Raw genomic sequence first — 27,349 nt, forward strand, 5'->3', positions numbered from 1 at the left:
ATTGGTAGATTTTTAACATTTTACTTGAGTGGTGATTAAAGCATGCTTCCGTATTATAAACTCTGATCCTTGTCTACGGCTTCTTTTTTCCGCTTAAACTGATGGATGAATTCTTGACCTCTTTTGAAAAGGCAGTGGATGTTTTAGCATGGACTTCATCAGAATTAACATTTCATCCAGGATGTTTAATGGTGTTTGATTTCATGCAATCCTAATTCTATTGTATTTCTGACATCCAAGATACAGCAATTTCCCTGCCTTTCCCTTGCCCTTGGACCTTACCCATTCCAGCTGCAGCAAGAGTGCAGAAGACTCAGAGGCCCTAATTCTAACACAAGCAGCACTTTGCTCCCTGTCATGTCATTACAGAGAGGGACACGTCTCCCTTATTGGAGCAAGAAGTCTTCTGCTCATATAGGACGCAACACAGGGTCTCCACTGTGCACTCTGATACAGCAGGTATACTTCCTTGCAAACTGATCTTTTTAATCTGGTAACTTTAAATAAGGTGGACTTTTCAGAAGACATGCTTTATTTAAATAGTACATATTTTTGGTAAGAGAGAAGCTATGTTATAAAAAAGCCTATGAAAGATGCTTAAAGTATGTTTTTAAATGAGAAACATCAGCAAATATAGATCTCTCTTTAAATATTAAATATTTATGCAATGGAACAACCAAAGCCAGTATGTTAAAAACATTATTTTAGACACTGTATACACATGTCATACAAGCAGATTGATTTAAATAATGTAAAATAGTTCTATTCAATAGCAAGCTTTTGAATGATAATTTAAAGTAATACGTAATTTATTGTTTTTGTAGAACAGATCCACTTTCCATAAGAGAAAGCTGGGTAAATTTAAGTTTGAATGTGTTCTTTGGCCTTATATCTTAATCTATCTCTTCTCCAATTTTTTTCTCATTTTTATGGAACACAATTTTGACACAAATTCAGGCTGATTAATGGCAGACTTTGGCAGATGAACCTATTATTCATTGCTTTGAATTTGTGTACTTGTTTGAGATTTTTAAAATGTGTGTGGCATACAATGAATCTGATTAAACATTCCATTGGTACAGTGAACTAGTATCATCTTGTTTATGAAATTCCTTATTTCGTAACATCTGCCAAATTTAATATAAAGAGATGATAACATGAACTATTTCCTACCTCACCCCCTCTTTGACTGTGAGAGAGATTGTGATCATGTGGGGAAATATGAGAACTTTAAATAATAAAAAAAGTGTCCTTGCTAACAAACTGAATTCATAAGTAGTTTGCAGTCTGCTAAAAATAATTGCACTTCACAGCTGTGTAAGCAAGCTTATATTCTCCCTGTGCAAGTTCTTCTACTCAGCCACCTCTGAGCAAGCAGCTGTATGATTACTCAGCTCGCTCTATTCTAAGGACAGATTGCAAGACTTGGCATTTTGATTTGAGTAGATAAATAGGAAACTGCAGGATGCGAACTGTACGATGTAAACTTGCAGCATGTCAGCTGTTTTATGATAACTGCCCCTGTGCACATCCTTACACTGCTATACTTGGTGGCAAAGGTGGTGAGTGTGCCTCACTGAATGATTATTCCCCTTGCGTGTACCATGCGATGGAAATACCAGGTATTTGCCTTCTTCCTGACTGAAAGAGCAGCATGTCAGCCATGTGCCAGTCATGGAAGCATACACGATGCACATTTAAATAACAGCTTTGTAACATTTCCTTGGCAAGAAACAAGTTCTGTTTTGTTTTAACAGTGAGTAACCCCTCTTCCTTTGCTGCAGCAGAACAGGCTCCATATATAGCTGCATAGCCCACAAGAACGGAGAGAAACTGAGGAAGGGCTTCTGAGGGAAGTATGGCAAAAAATTCTTCTGCATAAATTCTTACTCTTTCCCCCTTTATTTCTGAGAAAAGGAGGTGCTGCTCCCCTCAGTTGTTGCTGCCTGTTCACATCAAAAAGAAACAGAAGAGTACAAGACTAGCTTGCAGCATGCACAGTGCCTAAGTAACTTAATACTATTACGTTATCTTATGTGTTGTCACAAGAAGAAATGCTATCGCAGTGATAGAATATTAGCATTTGTTAAAAAACTATCAACTTTTGTCTCATTTTTACTTGTTAGAAGTTAATTTTGTGCATATATGATCCTGATAGTGCAGATGCTTCCAAACTGAACCACACTGCAATTATTCCATCGCAAGTACGTTGAAATGATGCCACTTAAGAAAAAGGTTAAAATGCACGTCTTGTGAATATTTACCAGTTGAAAGTGGAAATGTCTTATTGAAATATACTGCCTGCATACATCTTTACTTATTTCCTTTTACTGTGTTAGGAAAAAAAATTTGCAAGATTTTCTCTCCTGTAAATACTGCAGCAGTTACACAGGTATAATGAGTGAGGCGGAACTTTCTATTGTCTATTTCATAGAGATAGAATAATTAGCAAGTTTTAGTGATTCGGTCCAATTTTAGTCTTTGTGAAAATTATATTCAGAAATTGTAACTGGCAGTAACTTGTGACAGTTAAACAGAAGTCTCTTTTCAGATTTCCTCATGCACCTGCATAGCAAACTGTTGGAAAAAAGTTTAAGCAAAAGCATTGTGGAAGTCATGAAATGTGATAACCAGGGATGTCAATTTACTGCTTTAATTTAGACCTAAAATGTGACAACCTATTGTACAAGCTGAACGGAGATTCATTCAAAAGATTATCCCACATGGATTAGTTGTAGGGATTAATATGTACAATAATTTTTGTTAGGAGTGGGTTTCTGATCTAAACGAATGGCAGAAAGTAATTAGTCATTAGTACAGTACCTGACATGAGGTATGCATGCATGGCACCACAATTTATTTTAGGTTTTTTTATTATTAAGTTGCCATCATTATATCTTCTAAATCTTTACCATTTGTTTAATAATTGACATTACTATCTTCAAGACTAAAATGAAACAGAAGAAAAAGGTAGCAATATTAATTGCATTGTGAAGGCATCTTTGTTATTAGATAACTAGATGTTAGGAAAGTGGTTTTGTTTTCTGTCTGGTGCTACAGAAAGAATGCAGAGAAAACTGAACTTGGCTCTGAGTGTTGTGTATTCTGAAATGAATAGATTGAGTAAATATGATTTTAATGGTATGTCATTGTTTGAAAATGTATTTTGTAATATCAAAGCTTATTCCAACTTCATCATTTCAAAAGAGAAATGTTGTCATAAACAGCCTTGGACAAAGGCTGTTTGGACTAGTTGGACAAAAATATAACTAATAATAACCTTTATTTTACTTAAACAGAGTTCTCAGATACTTGGAAGGCTGTTTTGGAATTTGGGACAGGAACCTGCTGTTCATACCTATTTGAAAAAAAGAAAAGTACTATTCTCAGGAGCATCCAAAATTAGGGTATGGTATTTTATTTATATTTTTTAAATGGAATGCTATTTAAAATTGTTACACTTGCGACTCTACAAACAGCTGTTGATGAGCAGAGCCATGATGAGAGCTGTTGATGAGAGGCCCACATGTGGGCCTCTTTTTTTCTACTTTGAGATAATTCTGTGCTACAGTAATAATTTTGACATTTTTCCTTTTCTTTGAAGACAGCTTGTCATCTGCTAGGCAGGTTTGGCTGCCCTTTGTTTCATTCACCATAGTACTTAAACTTTCGTAGGCCTTTCTCTCAGTCCTAAAAACCTCACTGCATGTAATTGTTCTACTTCATGTGTATAGAAGCTCATGGAGTAGAAAGCAAGACTGGACTCAAAAACCACTTAACATTTTTACTGTAATGAATGGTCTCTGAGTCTTAATTGTCAAGTTGTAGGTGTCAGCTCGAAGTTAAACATATCCCCCCATTCAGGCATGCCATTCCTGGAAGTTCAGAACATGTGTGAGATATTATACCAAACACCTCATCCTCATTTAGGAAAAAATCTTGGACAGATACCCTTCTTCACCTTTCTCTAGACTTCTAAGTGGGGGTTGCACATTTTTACTTTATGTGCTGATATTGCAGGCACAATTTCAAAAAAGAAGTAAGGTAACTCGGCAGAGTATCATTCAGGTTCAATTAAACTGCTTCCAGTGTCTCTGCTAGCTTGTTTAGGATAAAGTTCAGGTATTTGTGCAAAGTACCACATCTTAGACATTTTATTTCACCTGTTGCTGAAGAATTCAGCATTTTCAGTGAATCAACAGTTAACTATACCCTTGATGAGCAGTAGTAGGGCAATGGCCGTAGTAACAGGGTTCTAAACATATGTGATAAAATAATACCCAAAGTATTAATCCTTCTTTTAATGCTTATATTACAGTCATGCTTTGACTGGGGGCTTGCATGTTCTGCATAGGAAATAGAATGGCAAGGAAGTGGCTGGAAGGTGAGGGAAGAGCAAAAGGGATCCCGGAAACTCCTCGTACTATAGCATCCACCATCAGGTGATGTTCATAGGAGCTTTTTTCTTAGGAACATCATCTAGGATTCCAAAGGGTGAATAAGTTTCTTTCCACAAGCAACTACTGTCAGTTTTCTTAGAAATAAATAAAGGGATTGTGGTAAGATTTTAGTGAGTCTGGACAGTCACAAAAAGGCAATTCATGAATCCAGACAAACCTGGCATTTGAAGAGCTTCCTGAGGCAGTGCCATCCCCTTCAATTCCTATTTTTTCTGTGCTGGAGCCCCTGATGAAACTCTTCTGCACTGTTATTTCTAGTATTATGGACTAATAAATATTAGAACTAATGTAAGGACACTCATACTGTCAGATGCTCTACTTTTATCACTACATTGGAGGGCGATTACTTCTTTTCCTTTCCAAGAGTATGTAGAATTCACCATATGTTGCAGTGTGCTGTGAAAACACAACAGGTCAGCAGTGACAAAAATTCACGGTTTTTATTTGATTGTGAGTTCATAAGAAAATAGAACAAACCAGTAAATAATAGTGATGTGAATATACCAGGAGTTATGTGAAGGAAAGGTATTTGCCACAAGTTTTGTGATCTGTAAAATTTTATCCTGTGTGGGCCTTCAGTGAAGCTAATCCAAATACATCAGAGCTGAATTTTGTCATGGGGTAGTGAGAATGACTCTGGATTTACATTTTACAAGGGGTTCTCAACTGCAGGTGTTTCCTGCAGCATATTTGCCATCTGACCCTTACCCATTTCACACACTCTCCTAATGCCAATTGTAAGTTCACTACTATTTTGTGACTTTACCTTCTTTTTTAAAGAGTTTACTCTCAGCATGTAATTAATGCTATGTATTATACTGCAAGAAACGAGTATGACTTTTAATGGGGTAGGTAGTACTGTTTATGTAGGTTTGGTTTGCTCTCCCTCTGTCGTTATCTATTGTACCTTTCTATTTTATCACTAGATGGCAACATAGCAACGCTCCATATCAAAAGTTGCTCTACCCAGAGATGGGCTTTTTCTATCGCATTTTTCACAGCAGAGCTTAAATAATTCACCCCACCCCCCGAAATGGGAACATAAGCATTCTGGCAATTTCAGTAAATTGTTTCTTAATGGTGTGAGTTCTGGTATTACTTTTTTCTATCTTATTAACTGCTGCTTTTTTAGACAACTGAAATGCAGAATAATCAAGTTAGAGCAAATAACATTGCTTTATAAATTAACAGTCTTTTTTCTTCCAAATAAGGAAGAGAGTCTATTGATTCATCTGAATCATCTCACATATGCTTGGTTATTTTGTGGAAACACCTTTTATTGAAGCCAGTGGCACGTGTGTTCACATCTACAAGAACAGAATTTGCATCATTTTTGCCTTTCCAAATATTTCATTTACTGAGATAAGTCTGGAAGTTCATACATCTGTTGATAGAAAAACACTGAAGTAAGTTTGGGGTAGAACAACTTGTATCCAATAATCATATGCAAGAGTCTCCTTAGCATCCCTCTTGAGAGCACTGAGCCCACAGACTAATTCAAATTCTAGTCAGACTGGACAGGATGATTATCACTAGACAAGGTATGAAAACTGAAATTTCCAACTCAGTTTCTCAGGAGACATATTTTCCAGTGAAAGGAGAGAAAAAGAAACAAGACCAATCTTAACTGAGCTACCAGCTTCTTTTGCTCTTGGAACCTTGGACAGACTCACAGTTTTGCTCAGTATTTGGTAAACGGCCAGTGAGAGGCTCTTAGGCTTCTTAAGTCTCCTCTGAAACTCAGCAGCAGCTTCTCAGGAAACTCAAAACAGTTTGTAAGAATAGGAATAGGTTCTGTCCTGCATCACATTTTCTCCAGAAGCCAAAACTAGAAAGCTTATACTCCTCCCAGGTCTGCTTTATACTGACCTGAATTTTTTGATTTTTAAGTTTCTGTCAGCCCTGCTGTATCCGGATGTAGTGAAACAGAACTGTTTGGGCCTTGATACTTGAACAAGTCATCTTCTTCAGAGATGCTGGCCTTTTGCACCCCATCAGATCCATTATTATCCTATGTATTTAATGAACAAGTCGTATTATGCCAACTGAAGTTAGGGAAGTAATATTGTAAAGCCGTGCAGCTACTATTAATTGAAAAGTAACAAAAATAATTTCTCTGTCTTGATTAACTTGCATTATCCACACCCTCTGTTTCTTGGGAATGTTCGTCAAGGAAACCTCTTAAGTTTCCAACTTACTCCGGACTTGACATATTGGAGCTACTAGAGCTGTGTTCATATCAATGTATATCCTAATAAAGTGACAGTATGCTATGCACCTGTAACTGGGACGACCACACAGATTGTTGATCTCTGTAAGGAACCCATCAATGAACGGATTAGTAGAATTAATTAATAATTCTATGCAATACACTGAGTGTGGGCAAGTGAAGCATATAAGCATAAGGATATAGAATTACATAATATGATTTGTTATTTTTTAATCTGATTCTCTAAGTTAGTTGCTTACCAAGCATACTAACATTTTCTGCTTTCAGTGCTTAAAATATCTGCATTAGGGATGCATGTGTAACTGTCAATGTGATGCATACCTACACACACACTGAGTGTGTAAGAAACCAAGAATTCTTCTTCCCAAAGGCTTAGAAATTCCCAAGATTCATGACAATTTCTTTTGTCAGGTTTGCTAGTCTGCATGATTTACAATAAGCCTATTCCTACACATAGGTTATCTCTTTTAAGCCCCATTTTCTCTTACTGCTTATCAACACAACTCTTGCTGAATTATCAGTGACCCTGACCATCATCTGCAACAGGGTTTGGTATTAGTTCTTGTTAATCTGTTTTCCTCTGTGCATTCCAAGTAGCTCAAAGAAGGCTGTGGGAAAGGTGGGGAGAATGTGTCCTCAGTAATAGTGAAAGCTGTATTATTCCATGGAGTTATAATGTTACAACCATTCATTTTTAGCTCCAGATACTCTCTTCTCAGTCAGATCTTTCAGTCATGTACAGTTTCCAGACACCACTAAGACAGGAATATGCCTGGTTTTGTAAGTTTAGAAGTTAAAGTCCAACTGCAGGCAAATTTTCATCTTTTTCTCCCTGATTTAATTTCATCATCTATCTTCTGGAATTAGAACAGAATTTGGAAATAATTTTGTACCACTGTAGGTGCAGTTCTTCTACGAATGTGACATTAATCAGTAGCTGAATTTCTTTCAGTCAGTTCAACTGACTGAAGTTTTCATCTTTTAAGTTTCTCTGTTTATCTTTTGTTTCTTCTGTTTCCAGATTATGGACTGTTGATGCACCTGCAATATCTGGTGACATCATAGCAAAAATACATGAAAAGCCAACGGTATTTCAGGGATGCTTTGTTCTAGATACTCCTTTTATAATTCCAAGGCCCAAACAATCATTTCCTAGCAAGGAAAATTACATCTCACTCTGTTCCCCCCAAAATAGTGACCTCTCTGTTAAATGGTCTGCATGTTTTCCAACAACAACAGTTTTATTATCAAATTTTGGAACTTTCTATAAAAATGATGGATTCAAAACTTATATAGAAATAAAAGTTCCCTCAGATGCTTTGACCCAAGGCCTAAATAACAATGTAACCAATGTGACTCTAACAGAAATGGAATCATAGTTTTAATAAATGGTACTTTTTATAAACAAGAAGCTAATAATTTTTTTAAACTTGAAGCAGAACACAAGCTTCCTGAAAGTGAAATAACTGGAATACATTCAAGATATTGGTGTTCATCTGTCTATCCAGTGCAGGTAAGTTATCTGTAGTTCTCATTTGACATTTAAGATATGGATGGTCTTCATTAAATGTCTGGATGAATCTATTTTAGATCTACTTTTCATTGATGTAATGCTGGGTTTGGAATTAGAAATGACCAGACAGCAACAACTTTATTTAAAGAACATTTTGAAATAAGGTCTGCACACTGTGGCTCTCACTGCATGAGCTCATGCAGCCATATGAAATCATTTTTAGGATCACACCTTAAATTCATAAATTAATTTCAGTGAAGCTCTCCTAATTAGATTAGCTGAAAACGCATCCCAAAACATCTTGATTTCTTAATGTACACCCTTGATATAAACTTTAAGAGAAGTTACCATTTACCTAATCACTGTGTCATTTTTTTTAACAGAGTGGAAAACAATTAAGTACTTTGGCAGCATGGACACCTACTGAGGTTTATCTTGGATATAATGAAACATTTAATAAAATAGGAGATACAGCAAACGTAGTGAAGTTCTTAAATTTTCCAAACGCTGCTTCTTTATATATAGAGCCTGTTAGCTATGACTCAGTCCCATCTGAAATTACGTTGTTGCTGATCTGCAGTGGCTGCAGCTCTTCCAGACTTTTTCTTCTGGCAGTTTATAATGCCAACAATTTTGGGGCTTAAGAAATCTTTACTTACCTGTTCCTTGCAGTTCTGTTATGAGCATGATATACATAAATGCAGCATTGTCATCTGGGCTGCTGTGGGATGATGTGAGCGTTTACTACACCTGCAAAAACAACACAGATAATGGATATTTTCAAGTATCTGGATGAAAATTTTCTTTATCAGAGATGTCTCATGGGAGCACTATTCACCAGATTATTCTTGGTTAAGTATGTTATATTTTAAGTAGTTATTAAGGGTTTTTTTGTAATTAAGTGAGAAAGTTAAAGAAATTTCAAGTCAGAGACCATTGAAGCTACCTTTTTGTAAATGACAGTAGTAGAATAATATTTATTCATTTCATTGGTCTGTTAAGACTGAAAATGATTATTTTTAGATGGACAGACATACCAAGAAGAGAGTTAGCAAACTGTTATTCTTCAGGTATTGTTAACCTGCACCCCTATCAGTATGATTCTAACCTGCTTCCCCTATTCAGTATGGTTCTAATAAGAAAACTCTGGCTTTCAGCCTTAGCATTTGTTACAAGAAGATAGCTTGATTATTTTTGTGCAATTCTGTTTGACTAGAAATTTAATGGCATGATAGCTCTGATTTTTCTCAAGAGAAGGTGACTGAAATGGCATGACAACAACAACTTTTTCAGTACATTAAAGAGATTATTTTGCAACTTTATGACTTTTTAAGGCACTCACTTTCAGATTATAATCACAGCATCATATTGAAAATACCTGGAATTCCCAAGTAGGACACAACTGTTTTAAAGTCCTTTTATTCATTATTCCAGTCTCAGGAAACCCCATCAATTCTTTTCCCAAGGTAGTTACACATCTTTAGTTGGCTATTAAAGGAGAATTCAACTGAGCAGATGCCATTCACTCTACAGACAATGGTATGTCTTTTTGACTACTTGAGTCACCTGGTAAATGTACAAAAGTCCAATCTGAGTCCGTATCCGTGAAGTTCAGTGGAGCAGTGGGGGACACCACCCACAGCCATGTCCTACAAAATTGTTCATGAAACTTGAGAAATCTTATTCTACAGTTTTGAGCTGTTGTTCCAATCAAAAACACTTCTGAGAGTGCAGGATCATTTGGAAAAGCCCTCTCAGGCAAAATTTGCCAGCTCCAAAGGCCACAATAAATATTCATTGGGACTAGGCTTGCAAGGTGAAGCTATCAGGCTTATTGGACACTCAGTCTTACCTACTGATGCACCTTATGTGACACAGAGGATGGCTCCTAACAAGGTAGCCTGGTGATGGCTTGAGAGCCAAGCTTATCATTGCAAATACAGCAGCAGCTGAGAGACTATTTACAAAGAACAAGAAGTAGCTAGGCAGAGCTATGGCAGAACTGCCAGCCCAACTATTGCACAGTGCAGGTGGCCAGGCCAAGAGTACTGGCAAGAAGATTGCCAAAGAGGAGTTGACAAATATTTTCGCTAAAGATAATAACCTCCAGATACCATAGAAAGGCACACTGACAGTGCCATGAGAGGAGGTCACAGGATAGTACTGAAGCCGTTTTCTTGGTGGCCCTTTTCAAAGAGAAGTCAGGCTTATGAAGGCTCACAGAAGACTACACCCGAGTACCATTTATGTACTGACTCAGCAAGGAGAAGCATGAGAAGGAAACCCATTAATCAATCTTCCAGTGCTCTTTGTTGAGAGTTTCTGCCTCATGGCCACTGCAACTTCCCCAGCCTGACTAGCGCTGATCCACAAAAGTGTTGTGTTACTACTCCTGGCAAAGGCAAGAGACAACTCTGTCCAAATGGGAAGACAGGCTGAGCCTCTCGCCTTTTTTCTTGGGGGACTGTGGGATGTTTCAAATAGAAGTGCACTTTAATATACTGTAGTTATAAACACATCTGCATGACAAAATCAAGTCCAGCAACATACCCTACATAAGGTAATGATTACGCTCAAATGCAAAACCAAAGTGTACAGGAGATGGAAGCAGGGACAAGCTACCAAGGACATGCAGGGACAGAATTGGGAAAACCTAAGCTTGGCTAGAATGGAAACTAGCAAGGGATATGAAAGGTGACAAGAAAGGCTTCTGTAGGTGCATCAACAGCATAAGGAAGAAAAAAGAAAAGGTGGGCCCACTGCTGGACCAGGCTGGAGATCTACTGACTAAGGATAAAGAGAAGGCTGAAGTATTGAGTGCCTTCCTCCCTCAGTCTTTATTGACAAATTCTGTTTTCAGTCTTACCAGGTCTCCATTCACGTTAGTAAATTTTGTGGGAGAGAGATACTACCTACAGTATCAATGGATCTAATTAGGGACCACTTAGATAAGCTGGACATGCACAGTCCAGCTGGACATGCACAGTCCATATCATTAGAAAAAAAGGCTTTCTTTTTTCTCCTGGAGCTGACTGTGGAATGGGATTGGCATTCTGGTAGAGGTGACCAGGTAGGTACCCTGCATATGATCACATCCCCTTAAAGACAGCAAATTGTTTCACTACAGCAGTGTCTGCAGTAGAAGCTAGTCATTTCTCTTCTGTGACACGGGGATCTTCGAAGGAATGCGGAATGTGTGACTCTAAAAAGAAATTATGCCAAATCGCTGAGGGCGTCTGCGTGAAGCAAGGAAAAGACAGGAGATAGGAATGAGGGTGCTGAGTTGTGCAGTCCTTGCAAGCACACTGCAAGCATGACAATGCTTTTATTTTCAGGTGTTTCAGGAGGGAGCTGCATTGCTTAGGATGAGAGTAGACCTCTCGGGTGCCTTTTCCAAAGGAATCTGAAGAGTGTAAAAATACTGAGAGGTTCAAAAAGCACAGGCTTAGTCTTTTGTGCTAGGGCATTTGTCTCAACTAAATGAAGGCTCCTGGTTTATGGGATGCATCGACCTGTAGTTCAGATATCTAATTTAGGGTAGATGAATCCCAGATACACTGCTTGGGCAACCTAGAACCACATGAGCAGAAAAAAGATTCAGCCTCTCACTTAACGTAGGCACTGTGGAGGACCCATATAAAATAAGTTCCAGAAGTAGAATTGGACATTTTTTCAGATTCTCCAGATACCATGAAGATATCTTTTCTCTCACTAGACGGATCATTGTGGTTTAAAGATTTTTATTAATTATTGTTTTCTTTAGTCTCTTTTAGACATTTACATTTTACCATCAAACTGACTATACTTTAGAATCCAATTATACAAAGGCACTGTGAGTATCAGAAAATTTATACAGTAGATGTTAAGTTGATAATGTAGTTTTGATAAGAAGGAATTAAAACTTTCTTCAGTACTACACTAACTGCCCTGACAGTTATTTACATAAATTAAATAATACAGTTAATATTGCTAATGGAAAAATACTGCTTGTTGCTGTAATACTTCAAGAAGGGCCCTATGCAGCCCACAACGGACATGAGTCACAACAGGGAAAGCAAATACAATATTTATAAATTATAAAATAGATAATCCTGATACAAGGGGTTTATAAGGCTCCTATTGACAGAAAAACCATGCACATTTTACCTAATACATAGATTTATTCCAAAGTTGATTTTCACTCTTTATGTTCCAGCTGACAGGCTTTTCAGCATGTTGAACAAACCTACATCCCCAGGTTATATTCACTGATGAGGATCTGGGGTTGGAGATCAATCCTAACTCTCTTATCCTCACTTTTGTTTTAGACTTGCACACAGGTTTATTCAAATCTTCTCTCCATCTCTAAAAGTGTTATTGATACCCAGGTTACTCAGGAGACAGTTCTGACCTTCTTCCATACTATTAACTAGCTTTTTTCAGAAACGCAGATGTCCCTTTGACGATCAGGATGTTGTTGTGTTTTGTGTATGAGTGAATTAATAACAAATTGATAGCCTACTGCAGGCTAAAAAATGTCTTCTCTCATTTGGTAAGCCTTTTTACAAATATCATTGTAGAGCCTTTCCAGACTCTAAGCCTTACATTCCACATACAAACTAAGAGCTATTCTTCCTAGAAAGATATACGAGAGATTACGGAGTGTGGCACGATGGAGCCACCTCATTCTTTGAAGGAGATGACTTCAGCTACTGTTAAAATAAGCCCCTCAACATGTAGCCTTAGTACAGTGCTCTGGCAAACGACCGCATGGGACTTTTGTACGTATAAGAAAGAGAATATGAATAAGAACTAAGAAGATCAGTTTGCTTTGGTGCGTAGTGTTGATAAAGCTGAGACTAATATATTTGTGTCCAGTTCTAATATCCCCTGTTCAAAAGGAATGTAAAAATACTAAGAAGGCTTTAAGATCACAAAAATTAGCTGGTAAATGAAGGAAAAGTTTTACAATGTGACACCTAAGAAATCCACTTGTTTCATGTTTGATAAAAGAAAGTGGTCATTGCCCTCAACATTTTCATAATGCTTGCAACTCTGCACAAGAAAACTAATGTAATTTAATGTCAGGCTTAAGTGTTCCATCAGATATGCTGTAGGAATTAGAACGGTATGGTTTTCCCCATACACAATGGCCAAATTACCCTCTGTGAGGTGAAGGTGTGTTTGTTTTCACTCTCCTTTGAAGCATCAGAGTTTGAGCACAGATTAATATCATATCAGACAGACTAAACCACTGCACTGGTATAGTTGGGAGAGTGTTATTCCACAGATGCATGGGTTGTTAGACCTTGTTCTTATGTTTAAAATGAATTACAATTCCCTGTTATTTCACAGGGTTCAAACCTTCGTATGTCACAAGGTAATCACCTAAGAACTGAAATGCTTTAGTTAACTAAATTTACTGTGCTTTATTTAGAAGAATCCGGATGTAATTAAAATGTCCTGAGATACTCAGAAAGCAAGAGTAGATGCCTAATAGTCCTAACTACTGTGATTTGTATGCTTTACTAACAGCTTTCCTTTATTTGTTCCCATAATTACACTCATTATATTTTTAGTAGTTATTTTGCCAGTCTCATGTGTCCCCTTAAACTGGTCTGACAATTGGTAATGAGCTCAGACTCTGTATTGTGTTTTGTTTTGAATAGCTGCTTTTGCTTTCCATGCAAGACAAGATTTTTACACTTTCAGTTAGGTGAAGCATCCACCCAAAGATTTTGGCAAATGATCCATGAAAAGGGCTAAATATCACACATGGTCAGTCTTCTTTGACTTCATCTTTAAATCAGCAGTACTGCAACCCACTTTAAAATCACTGGCATTGGAGCTCTTATGCCAGGATTCACTCCTTTTTTTTTCATCCAGATACTCACCCATTTGCCAGGAATCATCAGACATTGGTAATGCCTCCTTCATTTTGTTAAGAAAACCCACCATTGCTTTAGGATACCAGATTATTTTAAAACCTTCTTCAACAATTAGCACAGACTTTATACTTTGGTGAGCTGTCCTGTAGTCTTCTGGATTCTTTGACCAACTATCACCCATGAGAATCTCACTGCCAAAGAATGAAACAATCTTAAATCTATCAGTAAATCTATCATTGGCAGGGCTCTACATCTTGCACCCCCATCTCCAAAGATCCCAAGTCGTGGCAGAGAATACCATATTTCTCTTTAGCTACAATGGTAATCACCTATGCCATTGATAGTAACCGTGATGCATAAAAAGCAAATGCATATTTTCAGTTTGCTCTGTGCACCTGGGGAGAAGGACTGTAAGGGACTGGATGCCCAGAATTAGCACACGTATTCCTCTGCCTCCTTTTAACTCAGATTAGCAAATTTATCAAGCCTACTTTATGAGCAGAAATTACTTGTGGTTTCTGAGGTAATTCTGCTTGTGTTTTGCTCAAGCACCCCCATGCAGTCAAATGTGGTTGTTTTCAGGCAGGTGACTTCCCTAGTCACTTGCGTGATGTGAATCCATCTTTGAGCCCTTCATTTAAGCATGTCTGATTATTTCACACTTCCTCCTCTCTGCTCCCTCCCCTCAGCATGCTGTTCAGTTTCTCTTTCCATATCAGCTCGTACCTGTAATGATGGCAGGATCCTCAAAATGTCTGTGTGGGTATGCCATTCCACCCTTTTTTTCCTCCATTCAAAGTAGTCAAAATGGATTGCTTCTTGGCAAGTTACAGAATTCATGCAGCTGATTTTAGCCCAGTATTCAAGGACAAAGGTCTTGACATTAATATACTGAAGTATAGAGCCATAAAGACCCCTATGTGCATCTGATGATATCATCACTATGCTCTGCATTGAAGGACAAAGTAGCCTGATTATTCTTTTGTCAGAAAGGGTTGATCTTTAAAAGTTTTGAATCAAGCTTCCAATTCAACTCTAATATTCCCCTTCAAGGAGTGCTAAAAATGCTAGTGAACAAACCTTGCCATTTCAGAATCTCAGATCACAGATGGGAAATACAATCAGCTGTCTTCAGTACTGTTTGCAAGGACCAATGATTTTCTGAAATTGGCATTTCTTTATGGAAAACTACAATAGGAGCAACCAGCTAAGTACTCTGTTTTAGGGCTGCCTGAGTCAACAGTCTCTGACTGATAGATTTCAGCTTCAGTGCTACAGTAGGATGCCTTATGGCTTTCAACTTATCTCACCACAAGCCAGAGTTCTGCAAAAAGTGAATTCAGAAAGGATGTCTGTAATTCTGCTTATTTCCACCTTCTTAATTCCAGATTCTACTGCACCTGTTAATGGGTTCAATAATAAGCCCAAATCTCCCACAACAGTGATCAACCTCCCACCCAAACTTGAATTTTCTGCATTGCAGAATGTGGTTTGTCTGCTGTTGTGGTTTAGCCCCAGTCAGCAATTCAGCCCCACACAGCTGCTCACTCACAACCCCCCCCCAGTGGGATGGGGGAGAGAATCAGAAGAGCGGAAGTAAGAAAACTCATGGGTTGAGATAAGAACAGTTTAATAATTGAAATAAAGTATAATTATAATAATAATAATAAATTGTAAGGAAAAGGAAAACGACGACAGAGAGAGAGGAACAAAACCCAAGAAAAAACAAGTGATGGAACTGCTCACCACCCGCTGACCGATGCCCAGCCCATCCCTGAGCAGCGATCGCTGTGCCCCGTCCAACTCCCCCCAGTTCATATACTGAGCATGACGCCATATGGTACGGAATAGCCCTTTGGCCAGTCTGGCTGTGCCCCCTCCCAGCTTTTTGTGCACCTGGCAGAGCATGGGAAGCTGAAAAGTCCTTGACCAGTGTAAACACTGCTCAGCAACAACTCAGTCATCAGTGTGTTATCAACATTATTCTCATACTAAATCCAAAACACAGCACTATACCAGCTATTGAAAAGAAAATTAACTCTATCCCAGCCAAAACCAGGACATCTGCAAATTGATTTCTCTGGAATCAATTAAGCATTTAAAAATCACTGACTGCCAGGACTGGGTCTCATAGTCCCTCAAACATCCACCTGTAATACCACAATGATACCTGTATTAGTACAGTGGGAGTAAAACAGGATGCTGACATTGTAGGTGATGTGATAATAAAGTAAGAAATAATAGGTGCCTCTTGCCTCCAAATGAAATGACCTTGATATTGATGCATTTCATTTCTTTGGTGTTACTGATTTATTTCAAAATAAATTATAACATAAATTCTTGTTTTGGGCGAGGGATTCTTTTGTAGAGAATTAACCAGCGGTGTTATGTCAGTTGAACTGCAGCCTAGCATCTTTGAAAATGCATGGAAATTACATGATCAGGTAGGCACTGTAGCTTGATAAGGTAATTTGAAAAAAAAAATACAGTAACAATGCTTCTCAGAATCTTTTGAGCAAATCCTGACCCACTGCGAGGAGGATTTCACTCCAATTCATATCCTTCCAATTAACTAACATCAGGTAAAATAATATAAACACTGTCTAAGTAGAAATGCAGAAGAGAGGAAGTTCACAGTAGAGTATTGATGAAAAAGTGTCCAAGACGAGTAAGATATGAAACAGTTTGTGGACAAGAAAGGAGCCATAGTACTGAACCAGCATGCAGAACTGGTGCAATAGCCATTATTCCCGTTAGTAGTGGCCAGACTCCTCAAAGTGCACGGACGAGGTTCATTTCTGGAAGGTTTCCTGGGTAAACTAAAGTTTGTATTTTTTTCAGGTATCTTACTTTTATGTTGGCTGCTCTCCAGGAAGGCATATTGTTGTTGAGAGGTAAGTTTTAGTCATTTACTTACTTCTGGGTAACTAGTTGAAATAAGTGCTAATATAGTGGTATTTTTAGCCTCATATATTTCACTTACTAGATTTAGAAGACATTTCTTTTGCTGCATAAATGCATAAAAATAATTGAAACGTTTATCTCTTAAAATTATGTACAGATTTATATAGCTTATAACTTCTGAGGAAAAAACCTAGCAAAAATTTTTTTTTAATAAAATATCCAACTTTCCATAATATTATCAATTCTCGTTATCATCCCTGGGAAAGCCAGCGTAATGTAGGTATCCTTTATCCTGTCTTGGGGCAGTGGGATGGAGAAGATAATCTTCTGATGTTTGTTCAGCCTTATTTTCATATAACTCTCTGAACTGTTTACATCCATGATTGGAAGTACAGTATTATTAACTCAAACTTCATTCTCGTACTCAGATTTCTGACATATCAAAGACTTCAGGAAAGTAAAAGCATAACCAATAGATCTCTTTTACCTTTAGAATTACTTTGAAACTAGCCTAAAATTTATCCCCAAAGACAGCTTTTTCATATTTTCTTTAAAAATTCATATCCTTAGAAAATTCGGTAACATCCTGGAATTATTGGGAAAGGGGGTTTTGTGAATAGAGTTCAGAATACCAAAATAATAGATGAAAAATTGTTGTACAAATAATGATAATTCTTAAAGTGTAGAATAATGAAAAGTCATTTACAGGTTTGTGCACTGCTGAAGTAATAAATGAAGCTAATTTATACAGATTATTTTTGCTTTGTCTTTTAGACCGGTAGATGTAGTCTGTGAAAAACGTAGTTTCACTACCTACAAAATACCTGGGTAAGACACTGTATTAACAGCCCAAAGACTAGGCATTTTGGACATACTGTCATATGAAACTGAAGTGCTATATTTGAATATATATCACTTAATATAAAATGAGGCTGTTCTGATACTAATATTCCTTACCATCTTTTTCTTTTGTTACGGGACAGACACAGTACTTATGAACTTAAAGTGAACTAGTATTCTAAGTATTCTCTACCAGAATAGCCTGATTGAATCAATGCAGAAAACTACTGAAATATTTTTTTTCGCTTCTCAGATTACTCTCTGAAATATCTGCAAAAGCATTATCTGTACCTGATCCCAACAGGTTAATGGGCATTTGCTGTAGTTCAGAGTTTCACCCATTGTGCTGTTAAATGAACAGTGTAAAGAAACTGGGGACTGTAATTTTTCAGTTATCTAAATTTTAGTTACTAGTTCTGGGTAATGCTGATAGCAATAGTTGGCTACAAATCTTTAGAAACTAGTGTCATTTTTAAGTTGATTTTTAATAACATAAGGAAGTTTAAACTGTATAGTAGAAAGAAAGACTGCTGCTTATGTTTTTAAGTCATGGAGAAGAGTGGCAGGTTGAAATCTTTTCTGTCTAAACAATTGACACTGTGTTATATCAAGATAAATAAACATAAGAGGTTTAATGATTGTTGATTTTTTGTTTCATTAGGAAATTTCTGTGGAACCCAACAGATGAGGACCAGGTAAGAGTTACAGGTTTCATTCTAGTTGGGCTGCATATGAAAAAGAGAAACAGAGTGCAACATTCAATACCTGAATAAAACTTCTCCTTTTTAAGATAGGCTGTTATGATTGGGATAAATATCGTTGCCTAATGGAACTTCATTATGAAGGATATTTCCAACCTGTTATTTCCTTGTAAGTAAACTGCTGATAAGTTGTGAGGCACGAGGAAGACGACTTCTACCAAGGTTGTGTAGGGATGTGAAGCTGCAGAAAGCGTCCAAGTCCAATGACAAGAGTAATGTTATCAAATCTTTATGTTCCTTTTCACACATAGTACAGGATGCTTTGGTCTCAGTGGGTATTGCTGCACCACATCAGTGCTGTAATTGAAAGACGCCTGTGCTGGTTTTGCCTGGGCTAGAGTTAATTTTCTTTATAGTAGCTAGTATGGGGCTGTGTTTTGGATTTGTGCTGGAAACAGTGTTGATAGTACAGGGAGGTTTTAGTTGTCGCTGAGCAGTGTTTATACTCAATCAAGGCCTTTTCAGCTTCCCATGCTCTGCCAGGTGCAGAAGAAGCTGGGAGGGGACACAGCTGGGACAGCTGACCCCAACTGGCCAAAGGGCTATTCCACACCACATGACGCCATGCTCAGTATATAAAGCTGGGGAAGAAGAAGGAAGAGGGGGACATTCGGAGCGACGGCATTTGTCTTCCCGAGTAACTGTTACACGTGCTGGAGCCCTGCTTTCCTGGAGATGGCTGAACACCTGCCTGCCCATGGGAAGGAGCGAATGCATTCCTTGCTTTGCTTTGCTTGTGTGCGCGGCTTTTGCTTTCCCTATTAAACTGTCTTCATCTCAACCCACGAGTTTTCTCACTTTTGCTCTTCTAATTCTCTCCCCCATCCCACTGTGGGGGAGTGAGCGAGTGGCTGTGTGGGGCTTAGTTGCTGGCTGGGGCTAAACCACAACGCCTTAAGATGCCTTAGAGTAAAACGTCTTGTCAGCATGCTGCCTACCTGTCTTACCCTCCACAGTGGCAGCAGCTCTACATGCTCACTGATCCATGCACAGTTCTGAATACAAAGGCTGATTGTGTGCTTGTGCTGTTTTATTGAGATGTCACATTCCACATGTTTTACAGATATGATGGTGATTCATATGTTGGAAATGTTGAAGCAAATTTTATATTATGGGAGATGAAAGGCAGAACTGACTATGGGTACACTTCATTCATGAAAGAAGTAAGCCATCTACTGAGAATGTAATTTTAATGTTTTATGCATAATGGTCTACATGCAACATATGACTGTTCTTACACATGCTGAGACCTCTTTAGTCTGAGTGGATGTATATAGCTGCATAACATTTTAACATTTCATATACTGGACTTAACATCATAGACTATTCAAAGTTATGCATGTGGGAGGTATTGAAACAATACAGTAAAGAGAAGAAAAATGTGCCCAACAGAATATGGCTTGGGAAATTAAACTTCAAAAATCACTTTGAAATTTCAGACTGCCTTCTCTCCAAAGAGAAAAAAAATGATACGCACTAATCCACATGGTCATCAAAACTAATTCTGCCCGATCTATTTATAATTAAAATTAGTACACTGCTTCCTTTTTCAGTAGGATGACAAAGGATATTTAAGCCAACTCCTCATCTGCATATGGTGTTATGGGAACTTTGGTAGCCTCCTCTGACAGGTCAATTTATGAAAGAACTCTTTGACACTCTTCTCTGTATACATATATAGCCATGCTGGAGGTTTGGACATGATCCTACTTATCCATTTGCAACCCTAACAAACACAATTATCTCTTAAAGGTAAGTAAATCAAATATACTGAAGCATGATGCCACCTTTTCATGTACCATACTTTCAGATGATACACATTTAAAATTCACATTTTTAATCTGTTGGGTTTTTTTTTAATTTGTATTTTTAACAGGCAGGTTGTCTGTATAAAACACACCCATGATGCTTAAACAAAGTAAAAATTCTACATTGGATAAAATATGGGGACCACAGGTATGAAAATGTATGTTTAGAAATAGCTGGTGATAGCATGAATAAAATCTATTGTGATCTTACTTCATATTCGTATTACCTGGTATCATTGGAGGAGGGGGGCATGGTGAAGCACTGACAAGGTGTAATAAAGCTCATATGACAATGCTGCATTGGTCTAGCCATAAAATGATCTAAAAGGATAATTTTGTGCTGAAAATACTTTATTAGTTAATATAATACCTTAATAATTAGTTAATAACTACATTGTTAGTTATTATATTGCAAGAAAGGCAAAGGTATCACTTAATACTCAGTAAAGCATTCTTTGTGGTCAACAATAGGAATAACTGAAACTCTTGTAATACAGAAGACTGTAACACAAAGAAGAGTGCTAGACAGGAAGCCAGACAGGGATTACAGAACTAAAAAAAATTCCTCAGATGCAAACACTTACCAGGAAGCTGTCAGAAGAAGAGTGGGCTCAAGCCAGTAGAAGCAGAATAAGCAACAAAAATTGTGTTCATCCTTCCTAAAAAATAAAGGCAAAGAATGAGTTATTTCTTGCGGACAAGGCTGGAGTAATCTGGCTTGAAATTTCTGCAAAACCTTATCTTTGCCCTGTTGTTCAGAGAGACAGAAATTTGTCTGAAATCCTCTCCATATCAAAGCCAGAGACAGTTTTGTTACCAATGCCAGTTTGGAAAGGATTCCATTTGGATATCCGATTTATCAGTAGTTTCCTTGGCATTTAGGTCAACTTCACAGCGTTTATTTCCCATCTAAACAAAATTGTCTCACAGAACCCCAAATTTGGGCTTTTGCTCAAAGGGGCAATAATGTTACTACAATTCAGTAAGCATTTTTAGTAATCTATCTGTGGTCTTGATACTAGAAATGCAGCTATAGTTAAATTTAGGGTGAAATCTATTTCGTCATTACAGTTACATCTGTCTGTTTAAAATAATTCTACCATTACAACATACTTCTAATAAAAACAATGCTGCTTCTATGCATCAATTCATATTTAAGAAGCCTGACCTATTTGTACCCTTCTCATTACTAGAATCTAATCTTAATCACAAATATAACTCTGGATAAATTTAAATATCTTTGTAAAATAGTTTTGAATCACAGAATCATAGATGAGCCCAGGTTGCAAGAAACCTCGAAACATCATCTGGTCCAGCCTTTCGTGGGAAAGAGAGCCTAAATGAGATTATCTAGTACCGTGTCCAGTCGTATCTTGAAAACCTCCAGGGATGGGGACTCTACCGCATCCCTGGGGATGTTATTCCAGTGAGTGATTGTTCTCACTGTAGAACAATTCTTTCTTACATCGAGATGAAACCTCTCCCAGTGCAACTTGCAGCCATTGCCCCTTGTCTTCTCCATGTGGCTTCTTATGAAGAGAGCTCTTTTTGCTCAGTATTGCTCTTTTTGCCTTATGTATCAATAATGTTATTGATATTATGCTCTAGGGGAGGCTTGGCTTTCAGATCAGTGTCAGACTCATTCCCGATCATATGTTTAGAACAGTTGATGTACACATTTCCCCCAGTTTCCTGCCTTTCATAGGAGACTGTCAAGGTGAGGTAGGATGAAGACCAAGTGGTTTTGCTGGCCTTCAGCAGTCTAACTTTTCCTCAGCAACTTTGGCTTCAGGATCTTCTGAGACTATCAGTCAAGAATACCAGGACACTTCCATTATTATTATACCAACTTGCAATATGTTTTCCCGCTTAAATCCTTTTCATCTGCCTGGATGTGGATGCTAGTGGGGTTAACATAACCTTGCTCTTACCAGTGAGGAACATTCTTGTAAACAGGAGAGAGGAATCCAGAAGATCTATTGAGACAGGCAAGTTGAAAAGGCTTTCAGCTCACTATTCATGAAGATCATATTTCCTTTATGAGCTCTCCTCCAAGCCGTGATTCTTTACTATGTATTCAGATTGAAGAGTCTGGGTCTCTCTGTTAGCTCTGCTAAAGCCCTGATAGCTCTGACAGCTCATTTCATGCCATTTTTTAGCCTTGCACAATTACATTAAAAATTATTCTATGTGAAGGTTTATCTGCTTTTCCCACCCTCTTGATGGTAGACTTTTGAAGAAGCAAAGCAGACTCAACTCTCCTGCCAGCAAACTGTTCTTAATGGAACTTTAATTACATTTCTGCATCTTTTAATAAGAAAATCCTTTGCATATGGGACTACAAACCTCTTCTAAACATGTCCACTAACGTAACCTCTTCAATCACCATTACCTTGGCCCATTAGTGTAGGTGAGAGTCAGTTCCTCATGGCTGACCTTTTTTCTAGTTTTCTATGAAGATAACGTGACTCTTAGAACACACATAAAACTCTTACCCCAGACTTTTTACTTTTATTTAGCCAAGGAAATGCTTGCATGCATCTTTTTTCCCTAAAATTCATTCTTCTGCAGAAGCGACCCTTCACATCTTATATGTTAGTGTACCTTCTCTACCTATATTAACAGGACGATTTTCTGACTAACAGAGCTTACATATGCATACCAATGGTATGAATGTAGACATGTACAGATAGACGATACATCTTGGGAAATGTACAGGAAGTAACCTCTTTTTATATTTGCTGTTTGATTGATCAGATTCCCACTGGAAGCCATGCCAGGAACCCACAAGTGTTATGAGGTTGAAAGAATGTAAAGAGAACGTATGAACCATGACATCTGGGGTTTTTACCTTCAAGCAGCCAAGCTAGATGGAAAAAAAAGAATATGTTCTGTAATATCCTCAGAACTAATGCTTTGTCCTGTCCAGGACCTTCTTGTCCAGGACTTTAGCCATAATTATGAAGCATCTTCATGCCCCTTTCAGATTGAGGAAAATATTTTCTGAAGATTTTCAGAAATAAATTCTGAGGCATCTTCCAAGTTCTCTATCTATTTTATATTCTGTCTCTTCTGTTTAGTAGTAGCCTTGAGATCTGTATAATAGAGACTGAATATGATAAACTGAATACAGACTACTTACAACTGCAAAATCAGAAAGTTCTCTAAGATTATGTCTTTAGGAAAAATACAGTTACTGTAAGGACTGATATATGTGTTTGGTAAATTATTGGTAGTTTCTTAATAGCTCTGTCAAGGGACTGAATTATATAATTTATGTTCATATGGGCATTTAATTTATGCTCAATTGAACATTTTCATAGCAGAATCTATTAGTAATTTTCAGCCACTACTTGCACATAAAAAAACCACCACACCAAACCCGTGTTTGTGTTAAATTGCTTTTCAAAGCTAGTTCAAAAATAAGGGTTTCTGTTCAGAATTACAGATCCTGTTTTGTGTTTCATCAGAACAGTACAAAGGAAGGACTGCAGGAGCCGTATCAGATTTTAAACAGCACTTTGAACAATTACATTGTTTGGGCTACTAGTCATCGTGCCATTTATGTGTTCAGAGTTAGGATATTAGATCGAAACTGCAGGTTATTGTCTTTTTTTTTCATGTCATAAAATGTAATGATGTGGGGTGAAAATGGACGAAATACCTACCACTGATATTTTTAAAATATTTTTGCTCAGGATTTCCTTTGGCTTTGGGTGCTACCAAGATTTTCACTTCTACCTAGCTCTAACTTAGAAATTAGGGTGTCATTTCTCAGAATCCTTGACTTTTCCATTTTTCAGACTCACCCACAGCATATATACTGAGTACGTAATCTGAAAACAATGAGGCATTTACAAAAAAATAACCATACTATTTGTAAATAAACATAGGTTATCTGAAAATCTTTGAAAATGTCCTATCTATCGTTTTACAAGAACTTACGAGAGTATTGCTTCTATTTGAGAATATTTGTCTTCCCTTTACTGCAAACCAACAATTTAATATTTCAACTTTTTTATCCACTCCAAATTTTTTAAAATAAATTGATCTGTATAATATTTAGTGTACTACCCCACATCCCATATATTTTGGGAACATAGATAAATTCCAATAAGAAGTCAATAAAATAAACTGGTATGTTCACATTTCCTGGTGGCTTATTTCTACCAGCCAACCTTACACTTGAAACCAACAAGTGTAAGGTTTCACAACCCGAAAAAAGGTCCTGGCACAGGAGAGAGTTCTGGCTTTTCTTCTCCCCTTCTTTCAAACCCGCTTCCTTGAACCACCAGCACAGAGGTCAAATGGGAAACAGGGAGGACTGGTTACTGCACTGCAGTTTCTGCAATGTTCCCTGCTTATACTAAGCCTACAGTAAAGAGAACAGTTTTCAAACTTTTTCTAACCTCTCTCAAAGCCATAAATGATCCCTTGCTTCCTGATCTTTGCAGAGACACGTTACCTCCTGTTTAAACCTCCACAAGCCCTGCTGATACCGCTGGGATGACTCTTGTAGAAAGTGCTTTTTCCAAGGCAGAGGACACATAAAAACGTGTATTTACATGCCTGAATGCCCACAAAAGTTGACTTTACTGCGGAAAAAATAATTGTAACTGCAAATATATTAAAAATCGACTATGTACTTAATTTTGAGTGTTACTTATAACTTTACAAGGTTTTGAATAATGTTAATAATTTAATAATTTAATTTTCTTATCAAGAACTTAAATTTTTCATTAAATATGTAAGGATGGGTGATTCTGGGCACCGGACAGTGTCTTAAGATTCTCTGGTTTTGTTCTCAGCTGCAAAAATAACCTAACAGGGCTTTTTTATGTGTTTCAGTTTTTGTGATGTAAAAGCACTCTTTGCAGTCCGTACATATGGTGTAATTGAAAGGTAACAGCTAGTAGACGTTCCTAAATATTATTGTTATTTAATACATTATTCTTCTAGTCTTATTCTATTATTTTCTTATTTAATATTTGTGTGAAATAAACTTGATATTATAAAAGCATAAAGACAAGATACCATGTTCTTGTTCTGTGCACAAGATTCACGGATAAAGGCAGAAGAATTTATCCACACATTTTTAATGATGCAGTTTCTCCAGAATCTCTATTTGAAAGCGAACAGAAAGTTTGCCAGCCTGTCAAACCTCGCTTGGTGTAATGCAAGTGTTCTTACAAGATCCCCAAAGCTAGACAGGTCCCTTGCAACTGCTTAGACTCGTTTCTAGCCATTAATATTAGTCTTGCAGAAATCGTGTTCCCGCAGCATCCTGGTAAAAATACAGGATTTGCATGAATAGGAATAAAAAAAATTTTAACATTATCCCATTAGCGCTTCTCCAACATACACAGAAACTTCAGAGATTTGCATTAGCCAGGCTTAGAACTTATTTGACTAGGTGAAAAGTGTTCAGAGATATTACTCAGATCCCGCGCCTGCAGGCCTCAGCCTGGTAAACCAGTGGATACTACTACCTGCTTCGCATTCCAACTTCTGTGGTATTTTATTTTCTCTGTTCTGCACAAAAGATAGCTGGAGTTGGAAAGCTTTTTAAACCAAATGAACTTCTAAGGACCCCAGTACAGTCATCTCTTATTAGGAAAAGTCTTTATTCTTGTTCCCTAATCAAAGGAATTGCCATTGACTGAAAAAGTCAATTGCCATTGACTGAAAAAGCAAATAATTTAGGTATTCCTGTTGGATTCTGAATTGTTATGACCATACAGATTAAAAGAAATCCCTAATAATTAAGCAAATAAATATTGTCATTACTGTATTGAGTGAAGGTACTGCCAGTATGAAATCCAAGATATTCTTGACTAATTAAGGCAGGAATCTAAAAAGTAATTGGATTTTAAACCTATTTCCTTTGCATTTCAGGTCAGATACATCTAGAATTAGGCTCTATTCAGTCGTCATGCTCTTCATCTTTTTGGTTGTCCTCATCATCAGCTACAAATATACTACTACAAACATACAAAGATTACTCAGCTTTCAAGAGAACTAGAGCAAGACTTAAAGACCAGTATCTATCATACTATCTATCTGGACTTAAAGACCAGATTATCTGTCATACTAACGATAACCCATAAAACAAATTGTCAAAATATGGTGTCATTTTAGACAGATGAAATATTATTAATGTTTTATAAGCACGTTTTGTATCTCTATAATATCATTTAATGTATTTAGTTTCAATTAAATATATTAATTTTAATGTATTTAAAGTTGTATTCAACAGAATACAACTTTAACCGATTTGCGAGTATAGGTCAGTGGTGGCTGACAGACAGCTTAACAGACATTTTAACAGACATCTTTCAAGCTGAACTAAGTTAAGCTACAGTTGTGAGCCTCATGCTTGTGTTAGCCTGACCTTCTTACAGCTTTCGCTGACTTACCTAAGCTATTAGCATATCTTTTCAGTGTGAAATCTGATAGAAAAATGCATGCAAAATTTCCACTCTATCCAAGGGGCTGCAGCCAATTCAGTTCCCATAATGAGCAGCACAGTCCATAAAGGGAGTATTATATGTTCCTAAAGACTTTTTTTTTATACTGTATGTTTTACTTATTGCTTAACAAATGATAATTCTATCTTTAAAGTACATATTTGGATTATATACCCTCTCAAGCTTATTCTCTCCTTCAATATATAAATGTAAGGGTTACAATACTTGTTGTAATAGTTGTGTTTTATTTGAATCTGTTTTTTCATTCCAGCTGAAGACATTTTTGCACTTCTAGCCAGAATTTTCTTATTGGCAAGTTAAGATACCTTGCAAAGCTTATACTGTTAATGGCAATTGTTCTGTTTGTCCTAAAATATGTTTAATAAAGCTCCATAGGTAAATAGATGGTTGAACTTCTCATAATAACTTTATTTGATATTCACACATTTATGAAAATTTTCAGAAAGATTATAAAAGCTGTAGAAATCTGGCACAAAGA

The 27,349-nt window shown here is 37.2% G+C and overlaps 1 protein-coding gene across 1 annotated transcript; it reads left to right on the forward strand.

Moving 5' to 3' along the window:
• The first annotated feature begins 1,604 nt into the window (after positions 1 to 1,604).
• On the forward strand, positions 1,605 to 26,405 carry CATSPERE (catsper channel auxiliary subunit epsilon). The gene is given in 13 exon segments (XM_072857730.1): positions 1,605 to 1,622; positions 2,127 to 2,204; positions 3,300 to 3,412; positions 4,021 to 4,044; positions 8,056 to 8,203; positions 8,587 to 8,827; positions 8,830 to 8,939; positions 8,941 to 9,054; positions 16,912 to 16,964; positions 19,639 to 19,738; positions 23,824 to 23,984; positions 25,232 to 25,285; positions 26,279 to 26,405. Coding segments are annotated over 13 exon segments (1,341 nt in total).
• The last annotated feature ends 944 nt before the right edge of the window (positions 26,406 to 27,349 follow it).

Source organism: Ciconia boyciana, chromosome 3, assembly GCF_034638445.1.
Source record: "Ciconia boyciana chromosome 3, ASM3463844v1, whole genome shotgun sequence".
Classification (NCBI taxonomy): domain Eukaryota; kingdom Metazoa; phylum Chordata; class Aves; order Ciconiiformes; family Ciconiidae; genus Ciconia; species Ciconia boyciana.